At 41.6% G+C, this 12,308-nt stretch overlaps 1 protein-coding gene across 4 annotated transcripts in view; it reads left to right on the forward strand.

Annotated features, from left to right (window-relative positions):
- The window catches only part of LOC130346290 (adhesion G-protein coupled receptor D2-like), a 194,256-nt gene that overhangs the window by 80,592 nt on the left and 101,356 nt on the right, over positions 1–12,308 (forward strand). For all 4 annotated transcript variants that reach the window (XR_008884619.1, XR_008884620.1, XR_008884621.1 and 1 more), the window contains exon 17: positions 8,986–9,119. Coding sequence is in view for 1 of the 4 variants with exons in the window: in XM_056554532.1 (XP_056410507.1) it covers positions 8,986–9,119 (134 nt within the window). In the remaining 3 variants the exon portion in view is untranslated. The remainder of the gene's footprint in view (positions 1–8,985; positions 9,120–12,308) is intronic.

Below are 12,308 nucleotides of genomic sequence, written 5' to 3' on the forward strand. Positions count from 1 at the left end.
AGGTTGTGTAATAAGATTTTTAGACGCTAACTCTTTTGCATCCTGTTTAGCAAGAATCAAGTATCTTTGCAGTATATCTGTGTATCGTTTTAATTTTCACGTCATCAGGCAAATCACCACGCCGTAAAATATCGCTAATTTCACTATCAAGACGATGTATTATACTTTGCCGTATGCTAGATGTAGGTGTAATGGCATGATTTATCTTGTTGAGTTCATGGTTGGGCACCAAGTAAATTTTCTCTGTATGCTCCATTAGTTGTTAAAAATCAGGCTCGTTATTAATGGAATTGCAAACCCCAACAGCGGACCTATGAAGCCAACAGTTTGATTCTCTTTTTCTTCATGGGCAGGTTCTTATCACTCAGCTTCCTTATAGCTTTATGCCACTTCTTTGAAAAACATGAAAATAGCAGCTATTTACCTAAGCTATCAAGGTTATCAAAATCATTTACAGCCTCAAGCCTGGTTTGATGGGCCATCTATGAATAAAAATAAATAAAAATTAGTGTAAAATACATATTTTGTTTGTTCAAATTCATTACACAGACCGCTAGAAAACAGGCTAGGGAAAGGAAGCAGAGCTAGATGTTTTGCAGGGAACATAATAGGACATACAAAATTTGAAATTAACAGGCAAACTAGCGCGGACTTAAAACCGTGCAAATGTAAAATTATAATTAATGCTGACAGTGATATATAGACAAACATAATAATGGCTAAACCATTCGTGGCATACAACAGATACAACTTTAACCAGCGGTGTTGAAACATAATTATAATAACTACTTTATATACGACTATATATATATATATATATATATATATATATATATATATATATATATTTGCCTACAATATACACATTCATACATATAACAAAGGAGACCTAAAAAAATACACCTAAGCAATTTACCATTTATATTAACCAAGTAAAATACAAAATGTATAACTATAAGCCCCTCGAAAAACTAGATAAAATTACTAATAAAAAAAGCATAAACCATAATGGATAAACCATTCATGGCATACAACAGATACAAAACTTCAACCCACGCTGTTGAAACAGAATTATAATAACTACTTGATATACGAATATATATATATATATATATATATATATACACAAATTCATACACATAACAAAGGAGGCGCAAAAAACCTACACCCAAGCAATTCGCCATTTATGTTAACCAAGTAAGGCACAAAATACAAGATTAATAACTATATGCCCCCTCCAAAAACTAGATAAAATTACTACCGTATATACTCGAGTATAAGCCGAGTTTTTCAGCACGATTTTTCGTGCTGAAAACACCCCCCTCGGCTTATACTCGAGTGAACTCCCCCACCCGCAGTGGTCTTCAACCTGCGGACCTCCAGAGGTTTCAAAACTACAACTCCCAGCAAGCCCGGGCAGCCATCGGCTGTCCGGGCTTGCTGGGAGTTGTAGTTTTGAAACCTCCGGAGGTCCGCAGGTTGAAGACCACTGCGGCCTTCAACATCATCCAGCCCCCTCTCACCCCCTTTAGTTCTGAGTACTCACCTCCGCTCGGCGCTGGTCCGGTCCTGCAGGACTGTCCGGTGAGGAGGTGGTCCGGTGGGATACTGGTTCCGGGCTGCTATCTTCACCGGGGAGGCCTCTTCTAAGCGCTTCGGGCCCGGCCTCAGAATAGTCACGTTGCCGTGACAACGACGCAGAGGTGCGTTCATTGCCAACGTACTCCTGCGTCATTGTCAAGGCAACACCTCTATTCCGGGCCGGAAGCGCGGAGAAGAGGCGCCCCCGGTGAAGATAGCAGCCCGGACCACCTCCCCACCGGACCACCTCCTCTCCGGACAGCCCTGCAGGACGGGACCAGCGCCGAGCGGAGGTGAGTACTCAGAACTAAAGGGGGTGAGAGGGGGGCTGGATGATGTTGAAGGCCGCAGTGGTCTTCAACCTGCGGACCTCCGGAGGTTTCAAAACTACAACTCCCAGCAAGCCCGGACAGCCGATGGCTGCCCGGGCTTGCTGGGAGTTGTAGTTTTGAAACCTCTGGAGGTCCGCAGGTTGAAGACCACTGAGGGCGAATGATGAGAAGAGGATGATGAAGGGGGGGTGTGGGGATGATGAAGGGGGGTGGGGATGATGAAGGGGGGGTGTGGGATGATAAGGGGATGATGAAGGGGGGATGTGCGGGATGATAAGGGAATGATGAAGGGGGGATGTGTGGGATGATAAGGGGATGATGAAGGGGGGATGTGTGCGATGATAAGGGGATGATGAAGGGGGGATGATAAGGGGATGATGAAGGGGGGATGTGTGGGATGATGATGAAGGGGGGATGTGTGGGATGATGATAAGGGGATGATGAAGGGGGGATGTGTGGGATGATAAGGGGATGATGAAGGGGGGATGTGTGCGATGATAAGGGGATGATGAAGGGGGGATGATAAGGGGATGATGAAGGGGGGATGTGTGGGATGATGACAAGGGGATGATGAAGGGGGGATGTGTGGGATGATGACAAGGGGATGATGAAGGGGGGATGTGTGGGATGATAAGGGGATGATGAAGGGGGGATGTGTGGGATGATGACAAGGGGATGATTATGAGGATGTTAATGACGGGTCTGGATGGTGACAGGGGGGATGAGGTATTTCCCACCCTAGGCTTATACTCGAGTCAATAACTTTTCCTGGGATTTTGGGTTGAAATTAGGGGTCTCGGCTTATACTCGGGTCGGCTTATACTCGAGTATATACGGTAATAAAAAAGCATAAAAGCACACAGCTCCGGCATACAATTACAAAATGGCTAGAAAGAGTAAATAGAGAAAAACTACTCACGTTTTGTTCAAAGATAGAGCTTTGTGGAGGTAGTGGTTCTCTGTGTTGCTGTTGCCAGTATGAGGATTTTACCTTGTAACTTTAAGCATATATATGTATATATATATATATATATATATATATATATATATAATATATACATACAAGAAAAAAGAAAGATAGCCAGCACAACAGCCTAATACACGGGTGCACACTGCCATGGCAGATACAGAGTATACAAAAAAAGAGGATTGCAGCAGCACACATCGGTCAAAAAATGTAGGCTCTTAGCGCACTTTTTGATCAAAACGTGTCCCCCATCCACCACGGGGAGGTGGCCTCATTTAGGATGGGACCCTAGCACAAATTCTGAGCCTAACGCTCAACTATCCACTCACCTCTGCTGTGCATATAGCCTCTGACTGGGTGACATGCTGGATCCATTTAAAACTCCATCTGTGAAAACGGGGGAGGGGTGCACAGCTAAAGAGGGTGCCATTTCCCCCTGAATTGTACAAACAAGAAAAAAGAAAGATAGCCAGCACAACAGCCTAATACACGGATGCACACTGCCATGGCAGATACAGAGTATACAAAAAAAGAGGATTGCAGCAGCACACATCGGTCAAAAAATGTAGGCTCTTAGCGCACTTTTTGATCAAAACGTGTCCCCCATCCACCACGAGGAGGTGGCCTCATTTAGGATGGGACCCTAGCACAAATTCTGAGCCTAACGCTCAACTATCCACTCACCTCTGCTGGGCATATAGCCTCTGACTGGGTGACATGCTGGATCCATTTAAAACTCCATCTGTGAAAACAGGGGAGGGGTGCACAGCTAAAGATGGTGCCATTTCCCCCTGAATTGTACAAACAAGAAAAAAGAAAGATAGCCAGCACAACAACCTAATACACGGGTGCACACTGCCATGGCAGATACAGAGTATACAAAAAAAGAGGATTGCAGCAGCACATATTGGTCAAAAAATTGAGGCTCTTACCGCACTTTTTGATCAAAACGTGTCCCCCTGTATCTGCCATGGCAGTGTGCACCCGTGTATTAGGTTGTTGTGCTGGCTATCTTTCTTTTTTCTTGTATGTACAATTCAGGGGGAAATGGCACCCTCTTTAGCTGTGCACCCTTCCCCCGTTTTCACAGGTGGAGTTTTAAATGGATCCAGCAAGTCACCCAGTCAGAGGCTATATGCCCAGCAGAGGTGAGTGGATAGTTGAGCGTTAGGCTCAGAATTTGTGTTAGGGTCCCATCCTAAATGAGGCCACCTCCTCGTGGTGGATGGGGGACACGTTTTGATCAAAAAGTGCGCTAAGAGCCTCAATTTTTTGACCAATGTGCTGCTGCAATCCTCTTTTTTTGTATACTATAAATATATATATATATATATATATATATATATATATTTGCCGAAACAGCTGTGGAGGCATGTCCACGCACCACAGGTCGGCGGAGGGACTGTGACACATTCCCACTGATGAATATTCACAAGCCACAACCTCATTCAGAGCCTGTTATATTAATGAATAGTTAACATTGTATTAAGACTGTATAAAACATATGCTATACACGATCCACTACTTATATAGAAGCCGCAAATGAAATATGTTATTACTATAGCAGACATGGTGCGCGCCCGAACGGAAAAAATACTGCATGATTTCAAGGCTTGTTCACCGGCTAGTTTCGCAGGGATTGAGAAACTATGCCTTGCAGTTAAGAAATACGGAATAAATAAACCCGAGCTACATTCAACGTTACAACTGCAAGATGCTTATACATTGCATAAGCCTGTGAGCACATTTTTTTCGGGCCCTCTTTACAGTATCATAACGTAGTTTAAAGTTTTCGCTTGATATCTTCAAGTTATCTATTTGATCGTTGACCGCCTTTACAACTTCGCCTACACTAGCGTAAAAGCCTGACTTGTTGAAGTATTCCTTTAATACTTTGTACCCCTTACCGAGATAAAAGAGGCCTTCTTGACTGCCGAAAGTGGTGTGTCTGTGAATTAGTGTTAGTATTGTTTAATCTACCGCATAGTAAAAATCCTATTGTAAATTGCTATGCGGTATAATGTGTGGCTGTCAATGACTGATTTACTTTGGTATAAATGAAAATGTGATATAAAGGGTGCTCATAACTACATAAGCAATCTATGGGCTCTGCATTTTCCTGATAGTTAATGTGAATATATGTGTGTGTGTGATAAGCTGGGGAGGGGGCTGGGACGTAGTTGCCATAGCAGCATGACGTCAGATGTTAGAGGTAGGGGTCTTGGGAGAGCTGGGGCCAGCATATGGGCATAGTTAGGACACGTGGGGCAGGGGGCGTGGTACCTGTCAAACACCACCAGAATTGTTGGGATTTGGGACTAAGGGGGCGTGGCACCTGTCAACCAACTTCCGGTGACCGTTTGACAAGTAATATAGATGCTGTACTACTCACAGGAGGTGATGAGGCAGACCGACGTCAGGCGCATGCTCATCTCCCCCACTGCATTCTCCTCTCTGTAGCTGGGACCACGTTGCACGTCATCAATGACATGATGCTTCGTTATACTACCAAGAAACAACTGTGGTACTCTTAAAGGACTACACACCTCAGACTGTCAACGAGGTAAAAAACTAAAAGGGGGTGCACGTCTGTGCCCCCTTTACAGAGGCTGCAGCTGCCCGAGGCAACCCGCACACTGCAGCTGCCGTGCAAGAGAAAAAAAAAGGGTGTAGCACATCTGCGTCACTTCAGAGGTTGCAGCTGTGCCTGAGGCGACTGCCTCAGTCACCTCATGGCAACTACAGCTCTGGTACCACTACAGTCTGTTCCATGCTGGGAGTAGTAGTACTACTTAAAAACATAAAAAATTAAGAAAATAAAAGTGTAAAAAGTTAAAAACACACACTCACTCACACTGTTAAACACATTATTAAAATACATTACTAATAAAAAGTTTAACAAAATTAATTTAAAAAAAAATTATTTTTACATTTAACATTTTTAGTTCCCTGCCTTCCCACATAAATTGATCCCTGTTTAAAAAATAATAAAAATGTCATCATAAAAATATAAATTTTGTTAAATACAATTTTCTCCATCACTACTGTATCTTTTTTTTTATTAAATTTTTTTAAAGGTACCCTACAATTTTTTTCTTTTTTTTAAAAAAAAGGTATCTTCATCACTTTTTTGGATTGCTATGGTCCAAAAAAAACGTAAAAATTTAAACTCACATGGTGTTTTTCTTGATATTTTTTTTTTTCACTCCCATAGACTTCTACGGGAGGAAAACATCAAGATTTTCCTTATGAAAATGCCGAAGTCTCAACAAGAGGTTGTTTTTTGCAAAAAAGTGGAAACGAAGCCTAATACTGTATTTTTTCATGCTGCTAATGCATACGGATGGTGACAAGATTGAGAAAGATTTTCACACATGCACGCACACACATTTGGTTACTTCGTAAACTGGCTAAAACCAGCGAGTTAAGATTCAGGGCTCCTGAGTAAAAAAGAGTAGATTCTAGCAAACTATCAAACCCTTTTTAAAGGGGTTATCCACCATGAGGTGATTTTAGTACGTATCTGGCAGACAGTAATGGACATGCTTAGGAAGGCTCTGCGCTTGTCTTGGGGCTAAATGGCTATGTTGTGAGATTATCATAACACTGTGGCTAGCTTTTTGTGAAATGCTATTTCCTGTTTGACCTTTCTTTTTTTTTTTTTACTACAAATCCCACAATTCCATTTTCCTCCCTCCCACACATCAGCCATCCCACCCATTGAAACATATATGAGCTGCATCCATTCAAAAGACCTGTGGTTTTCAATCAGGTTGTCTACAGCTGTTGCATTAGTTGCAGATTGATCTCTCTCCCACCAAGCGATCCCTCCACCCATTGAAGCAGACAGGCTCCCTGTCATCAGCTGACTAGTGAGTCAGGTCTCGGCCGCACTGCAACCTGGGAAAGCTCTGACACAACAGTCATTTTGTATGCTGGTAAAAATAAATATTGGAGTGAAAATCACATAAGAATTGTGAGAAAACCGTCACACACAGGTACAGACACTATATTTTGAACTACACTAACTTTACAGCCCCTGTAGCATAGTCAAATAAAAAAAATCCTGGAATACCCCTTTAATTAAGCTGATTGAGTATGTAACATAGAAAAAAAGAGAAGGAGTAGATTGAGAATATAAGTAGAGAAAGAACAAGTTAGTTGCTAAGGACTACCCATGGATACATAGGTCCCATTCTGGTTCTTGCAAGGAACTCATTAAGACACCTTGTGTACAAGTTATTGCCTGGCCTGGGGGAGATTTCCTTCTGCAGCCTTCAAGACAAATTGCAGGCACTTCTAGTCCTGAGAGGGTAAGGTTTAGTAAAGGACCAAACCCTAGTGCACCACTTTGACCTTTGCTTACCACCGGGAGCCAACTGGTGTGTGTTTCTCATTACTTCAGGGACCTAAACTTCTCTGGAATGAACTAAGAACACCCTACTGATTTTCACGAGATAACTCTGCACTAACCCCATCACCTGTTGCTGTTTTATTTACATTGCAAAAGCAGTAAATGAACTCCACGTCCATGTATATGGATTATTTAATACTACTTTGCAAAGTTACCGGTTAAACTCCATTGCTCTCTGGTCTTGTTCTTCCATCTCCCAGTGTCTCAGCCAGACACTGTATGTGGTTGTGCACCGAGGAAAAAAAAATTACCAAAGGACTTACATATGTTACAACTGCACATCTGTACAGCTTCCTTATTTTAAGTCAAGTGTGCCACAGGTAAATCTCCGGGGTCAGTTTCCATGCAGGCTGCCGTTGACACCAATATTGTTGCTTGAAGTACTACCATCCCAAGCTGGCCTGGGGAATTACTTTTGCTCTTGCCTCATTGCGTGGGCATAACTTTTTATCTCCCTAGTTTTATCTGCCTCTTCTCAGCGCAAAGGTATAAGCCTTCTTAATACGCAAGTGAGTCTCAAGTGCCCTGGAGGCATTCTACAGCATATCAAGGCCCAGGGTTAGCCAATCCATCTTTGATTCCTCACCCACATGTGGTAAATAAGCCTAGTGGTTGCTAATCAAATGGAGTAGGCATATGCAAGTGGGCAAAAAGGCAATGAATTGGACGATGTGCTGGGTTCTTGAGTTCTTGCCGTGCTGGGAAACGCCCCTTGGGCACTTAACCCCTATTTACATGTTGACAAAAAAGGCTTTTATCTCAGTGCTTGAAAGGACTATGTAAATAATAATTATATGCTTAGAATCATGATGAATAACCCTATGTAGTCATGGCATTATTTGTACCTCTGTTCAGCTGCTAACAAGTCCACTATAAAGATCTGTCATCTGAATATGCTTCCCCATGTTAAAGGGGTATTCCAGGAAAAAACTTTTTTTCTTATATCAACTGGCTCCAGAAAGTTAAACAGATTTGTAAATTACTTCTATTAAAAAAATCTTAATCCTTTCAATAATTATCAGCTGCTGAAGTTGAGTTGTTGTTGTCTGTCTGGCAACAGGGCTCTCTGCTGACATCTCTGCTTGTCTCGGGAATTGCACAGAGTAGAAGAGGTTTGCTATGGGGATTTGCTTCTAAACTGGGCCGTTCCCGAGACACGTGTCATCAGAGAGCACCTAAATAGAAAAGAACAACTCAACTTCAGCAGCTCATAAGTACTGAAAGGATTAATATTTTTTTAATATAAGTAATTTACAAATCTGTTTAACTTTCTGGAGCCAGTTGATATATAAAACATACGTTTTTTTTCCTGGATAACCCCTTTAAGACACTATATTACAGATACATTCTTCTATTGGCCAATGCAGCATTAAGAAGTGTGTTCTGTTTGGCTACTGGTGACTGGTGTCAGGCTGCGGTGGACAGTCGGCAGTCTGTCAATAATTGATAGGGGGGATACAGTGGACGCATAACTGTAAATTTGCTGTATTTATTGCTTCTATTGGCCAAGTGCCACAATTTTTTTTTTTTTTGCTGTGTAAAGCATTATATTCAGACGATATATTTGCTTTAAATATCAGTTATCTTACCAATTCATTATTGTTTCACTCAATGTTGTGTTTATATTTTTATACGAAATGCTAAAAAGGATAATTCTGTGTTCTCAATGGATTTCCCTTCTCTTTTCATAGGCCTGCCAGTCATTATTGTAAGCGTGACCTTGGCTACCTCCTTTAATAAGTATCTGGCAGATGCTCACTGCTGGCTGAACGTTCATAGTGATATCATCTGGGCCTTTGTTGGACCCGTTCTCTTCATACTAACGGTATGTTTGTGTATTTAGTCAGTATACCTTTTATACCTTCTATTTTCAGCAATGTCAAGATGTACAACTTTGTAAAATACTACAGGAATGAACTGTGTAAAATAAAGCAAACAAACTATTCATAATTTCCATTTATGTTAATTGCTTATTTTTACAGAAAATCTCCAAATTAGCGCTCCTCAGAGTTTACATTTGTTCTCTTTGTTCTGGCAGAACAAAAAAAAAATGTTTCGCCTTTAGGAAAGAACCATATGTGTTCTTGTGTTTTGTTCCGTTAAATTGAATTGAAAAGTTTACAATGAAAGCAGAAAGTCATTGGTGAAGTGAATGTCTCTTTTTTAAAATAAGAAAGCATCTGCTGAAGCCATTTACCAATTTTGTCTTATTTGTGTGTGTCTTTTTTCTTTTTTGTGGTCGTTTTTTGTCTCACTGTCTTTCTTTTTTACCACCTGTGTTATGCATTACTGTAAAATTCTAGGCAGATAAGAATGGGGCCCACCCCAAGAACAAAATGGAGTCCCTGCCTGATGATGGTTCATGGCACTGCCATCCTAGTAAGAACCAAATCCAGTGCTTGTTGAGCATCCTTCTCATACCCAATAATTGTCACCCTATAGATTGACATTCGAGATGAGCGAACTTACAGTAAATTGGATTCGTCACGAACTTCTTGGCTCGGCAGTTGATGACTTATCCTGCATAAATGAGTTCAGCTTTCAGCTGCTCTGGTGGGCTGGAAAAGGTGGATACATTCCTAGGAAAGAGTCTCCTAGGACTGTATCCACCTTTTCCAGCCCACCTGAACACCTGAAAGCTGAACTAATCTATGCAGGATAAATCATCAACTGCCGAGCCGAGAAGTTCGTGACGGATCGAATTTACTGACATACATATGGGACATTTATTGGCCACAATGTGTCGGTCAAAGTCTTACAGTATTTTTCATACAATGGAAATGGTAGGTAATCGTGGTTTAGAAAAAAAAGTCAAAGTAGAAAATTGGCTGAATTCAGCCGATCATGCCATAGACTGTTTGTTTTTTAAATTAGCACTCCAGGATTTTTTTTAATCTAGTGCAGCAGTGACTCTTATAGAATAATTTTAGCTCCATGTTGGTTTGTAACTCCACACTGAAGTGATTCTGTAATACAGCCAATATTTACCATAAAATGGCTAAGGGTGTGGAGTTTGGTCACTGCACCTGGTCATCTAATTATGCTGCTATCAGGGGCATAACTAAAGGATATGCAGAGGTAGCAGTCACATGGGGGCTCTGGTGCTTAAGGGGGCCCCAAGGCATATCTTCCCCATGAAAGACCGCCTAAATGGCACATGCGGCCCTGTTGCAGATTTTGCATTAGGACCCAGAAGCTATAGATACGCTTCTGGATGCTAGGGCTGGAGTTAGAAAAAATCACAATGTATGAACACAACCTCAGGGGAGTTGTATAGCTACTATAGATAGCCGGGCCATACATATTTAGGTGCTAAGGGGTCATGGAGCTAGCAGTATGGATTCTAATAGGTGATGATGTCATTCTCCAGTTAGCAGGACTGACATCCTGTGACATATTAAGCATGGTAACTTTGTGAGAGTCAGACTGGTGATCACATGGTCAAGTTAGGAGTAATAAAATACATGGATATAGCTGTGCTGGAATGAAAAAATGGTGCTTTATGACAAGTGATGGTGAATGGGCATGATGTGGTCAAAAAAAAACAATTGACCGTTCCAGCTCTGGGTGGTGCTGCTAATCCTTTCTTACTAGGCTACAGCAATAACCTGCCCATATACCCTCATTACCGCTGCAGTCATTCACTGGCCTCAAGGGTCTTGTGTCATACACCACTAATACCAGTAATTGGCTGCAGCAGACACATTTTATATATAGGAACGTCATTACTGCAGCACAGTAGACAAAAGTTAGGCCCACCAGCGTGATGGTGCTGAAATGACTTATCAGGTACCTAATGGGCCTATATGTTATTTTATGTTATTTTTAACCAAATTTCTTAATTCAGAAAATTCTTTAAATTTCCTCTATTTGCCTATATTCTGTGGATGAGTCCAATTACAAGGATACCCAATTTATATAGCTTTTGTTTTCTTTTACTACTTTTAAAAAGTTAAAACTTAGTTTTTTTTATGTATATGAAACTACACAAGGGATCATTTTTCACACTGTGATCTGCAGTTTTTATTCATAGTTCATAGTTGTAGTTTCTATTCATCAATATGGGTAGATGGGATTTTTTGATTACCTCAGCAACTTTTGCATTTTTTTTTTTTTTAAAGTTTGATTAGATTTTTTAATATTTTAGTTAGGGGATGTACTTTATATATTGTTATTTATAGTCAAATAAAAGTTTTTTTGTGGACTTTTTAAGTCAAGTTGGGAGGGCCAAGGGGACTTTTAAAAGCAATTAGGTAAGTAGCCTATACCAACAAATCTGCATTGCATGCACAGGTGCCTTCAGAAGGCTTTTGGGGCCATGGTAACTGATCAGCACCCCGCAACTGTGTTATGGGGTTGCTAATTGGTATCTGTGATTTAGTATTTTAAATGCTATGATCGCTATTGATCGTCGCATTTAAGAGGCTAAATGACTGACATCGAAATGATCCCTCATGTCAGACATTTACAAAGCCAGTTGCTGATAGCACCTGGCACCCACCATCTCCGGAGCTTGGTTTATGTTGTCACTAAAATAATATATGTCATTAAGGGGTTAAACCCTTTTGTCTAACTTTACTCAGGGCCACCATCAGGGGGTACAGCCAGTAAGGTTCCTGGGGTCCTGCATGGCCCGCTGCACCCCTGCAGCTGCCGCAGCACAGAAGCCGGGGGGGCGCTGTTTACACAGTGGACTCCTGCTTCCTTTGATGGTCCAGGATGCATTAAACTATGAGCACGTCTTACAGACGTGCCTATAGTTCAATGCGGCGCTCAGACTCGGCTGATTGACAGAGTGAAGAGCCATTGGTTCCTCGCCCTGTCTATCACTCTTGTGGCCCACCCACATAATGCAGGTGCCAACAAAAGGCCTGTTCTTCCGTCCTCTGCACTCTATTACATGAATTACATCATCATGCGTCGAAGCACAGACCGGAGAAGAAGACAGAAGAGAAAAAGCCATGGACCGTGCGGGAGACAGGTAAATGTTTTTTTTTTCTATTCCTACCTAAGG

The sequence above is a fragment of the Hyla sarda genome, unplaced genomic scaffold (assembly GCF_029499605.1).
Source record: "Hyla sarda isolate aHylSar1 unplaced genomic scaffold, aHylSar1.hap1 scaffold_78, whole genome shotgun sequence".
NCBI classification, from domain to species: Eukaryota; Metazoa; Chordata; class Amphibia; order Anura; family Hylidae; genus Hyla; species Hyla sarda.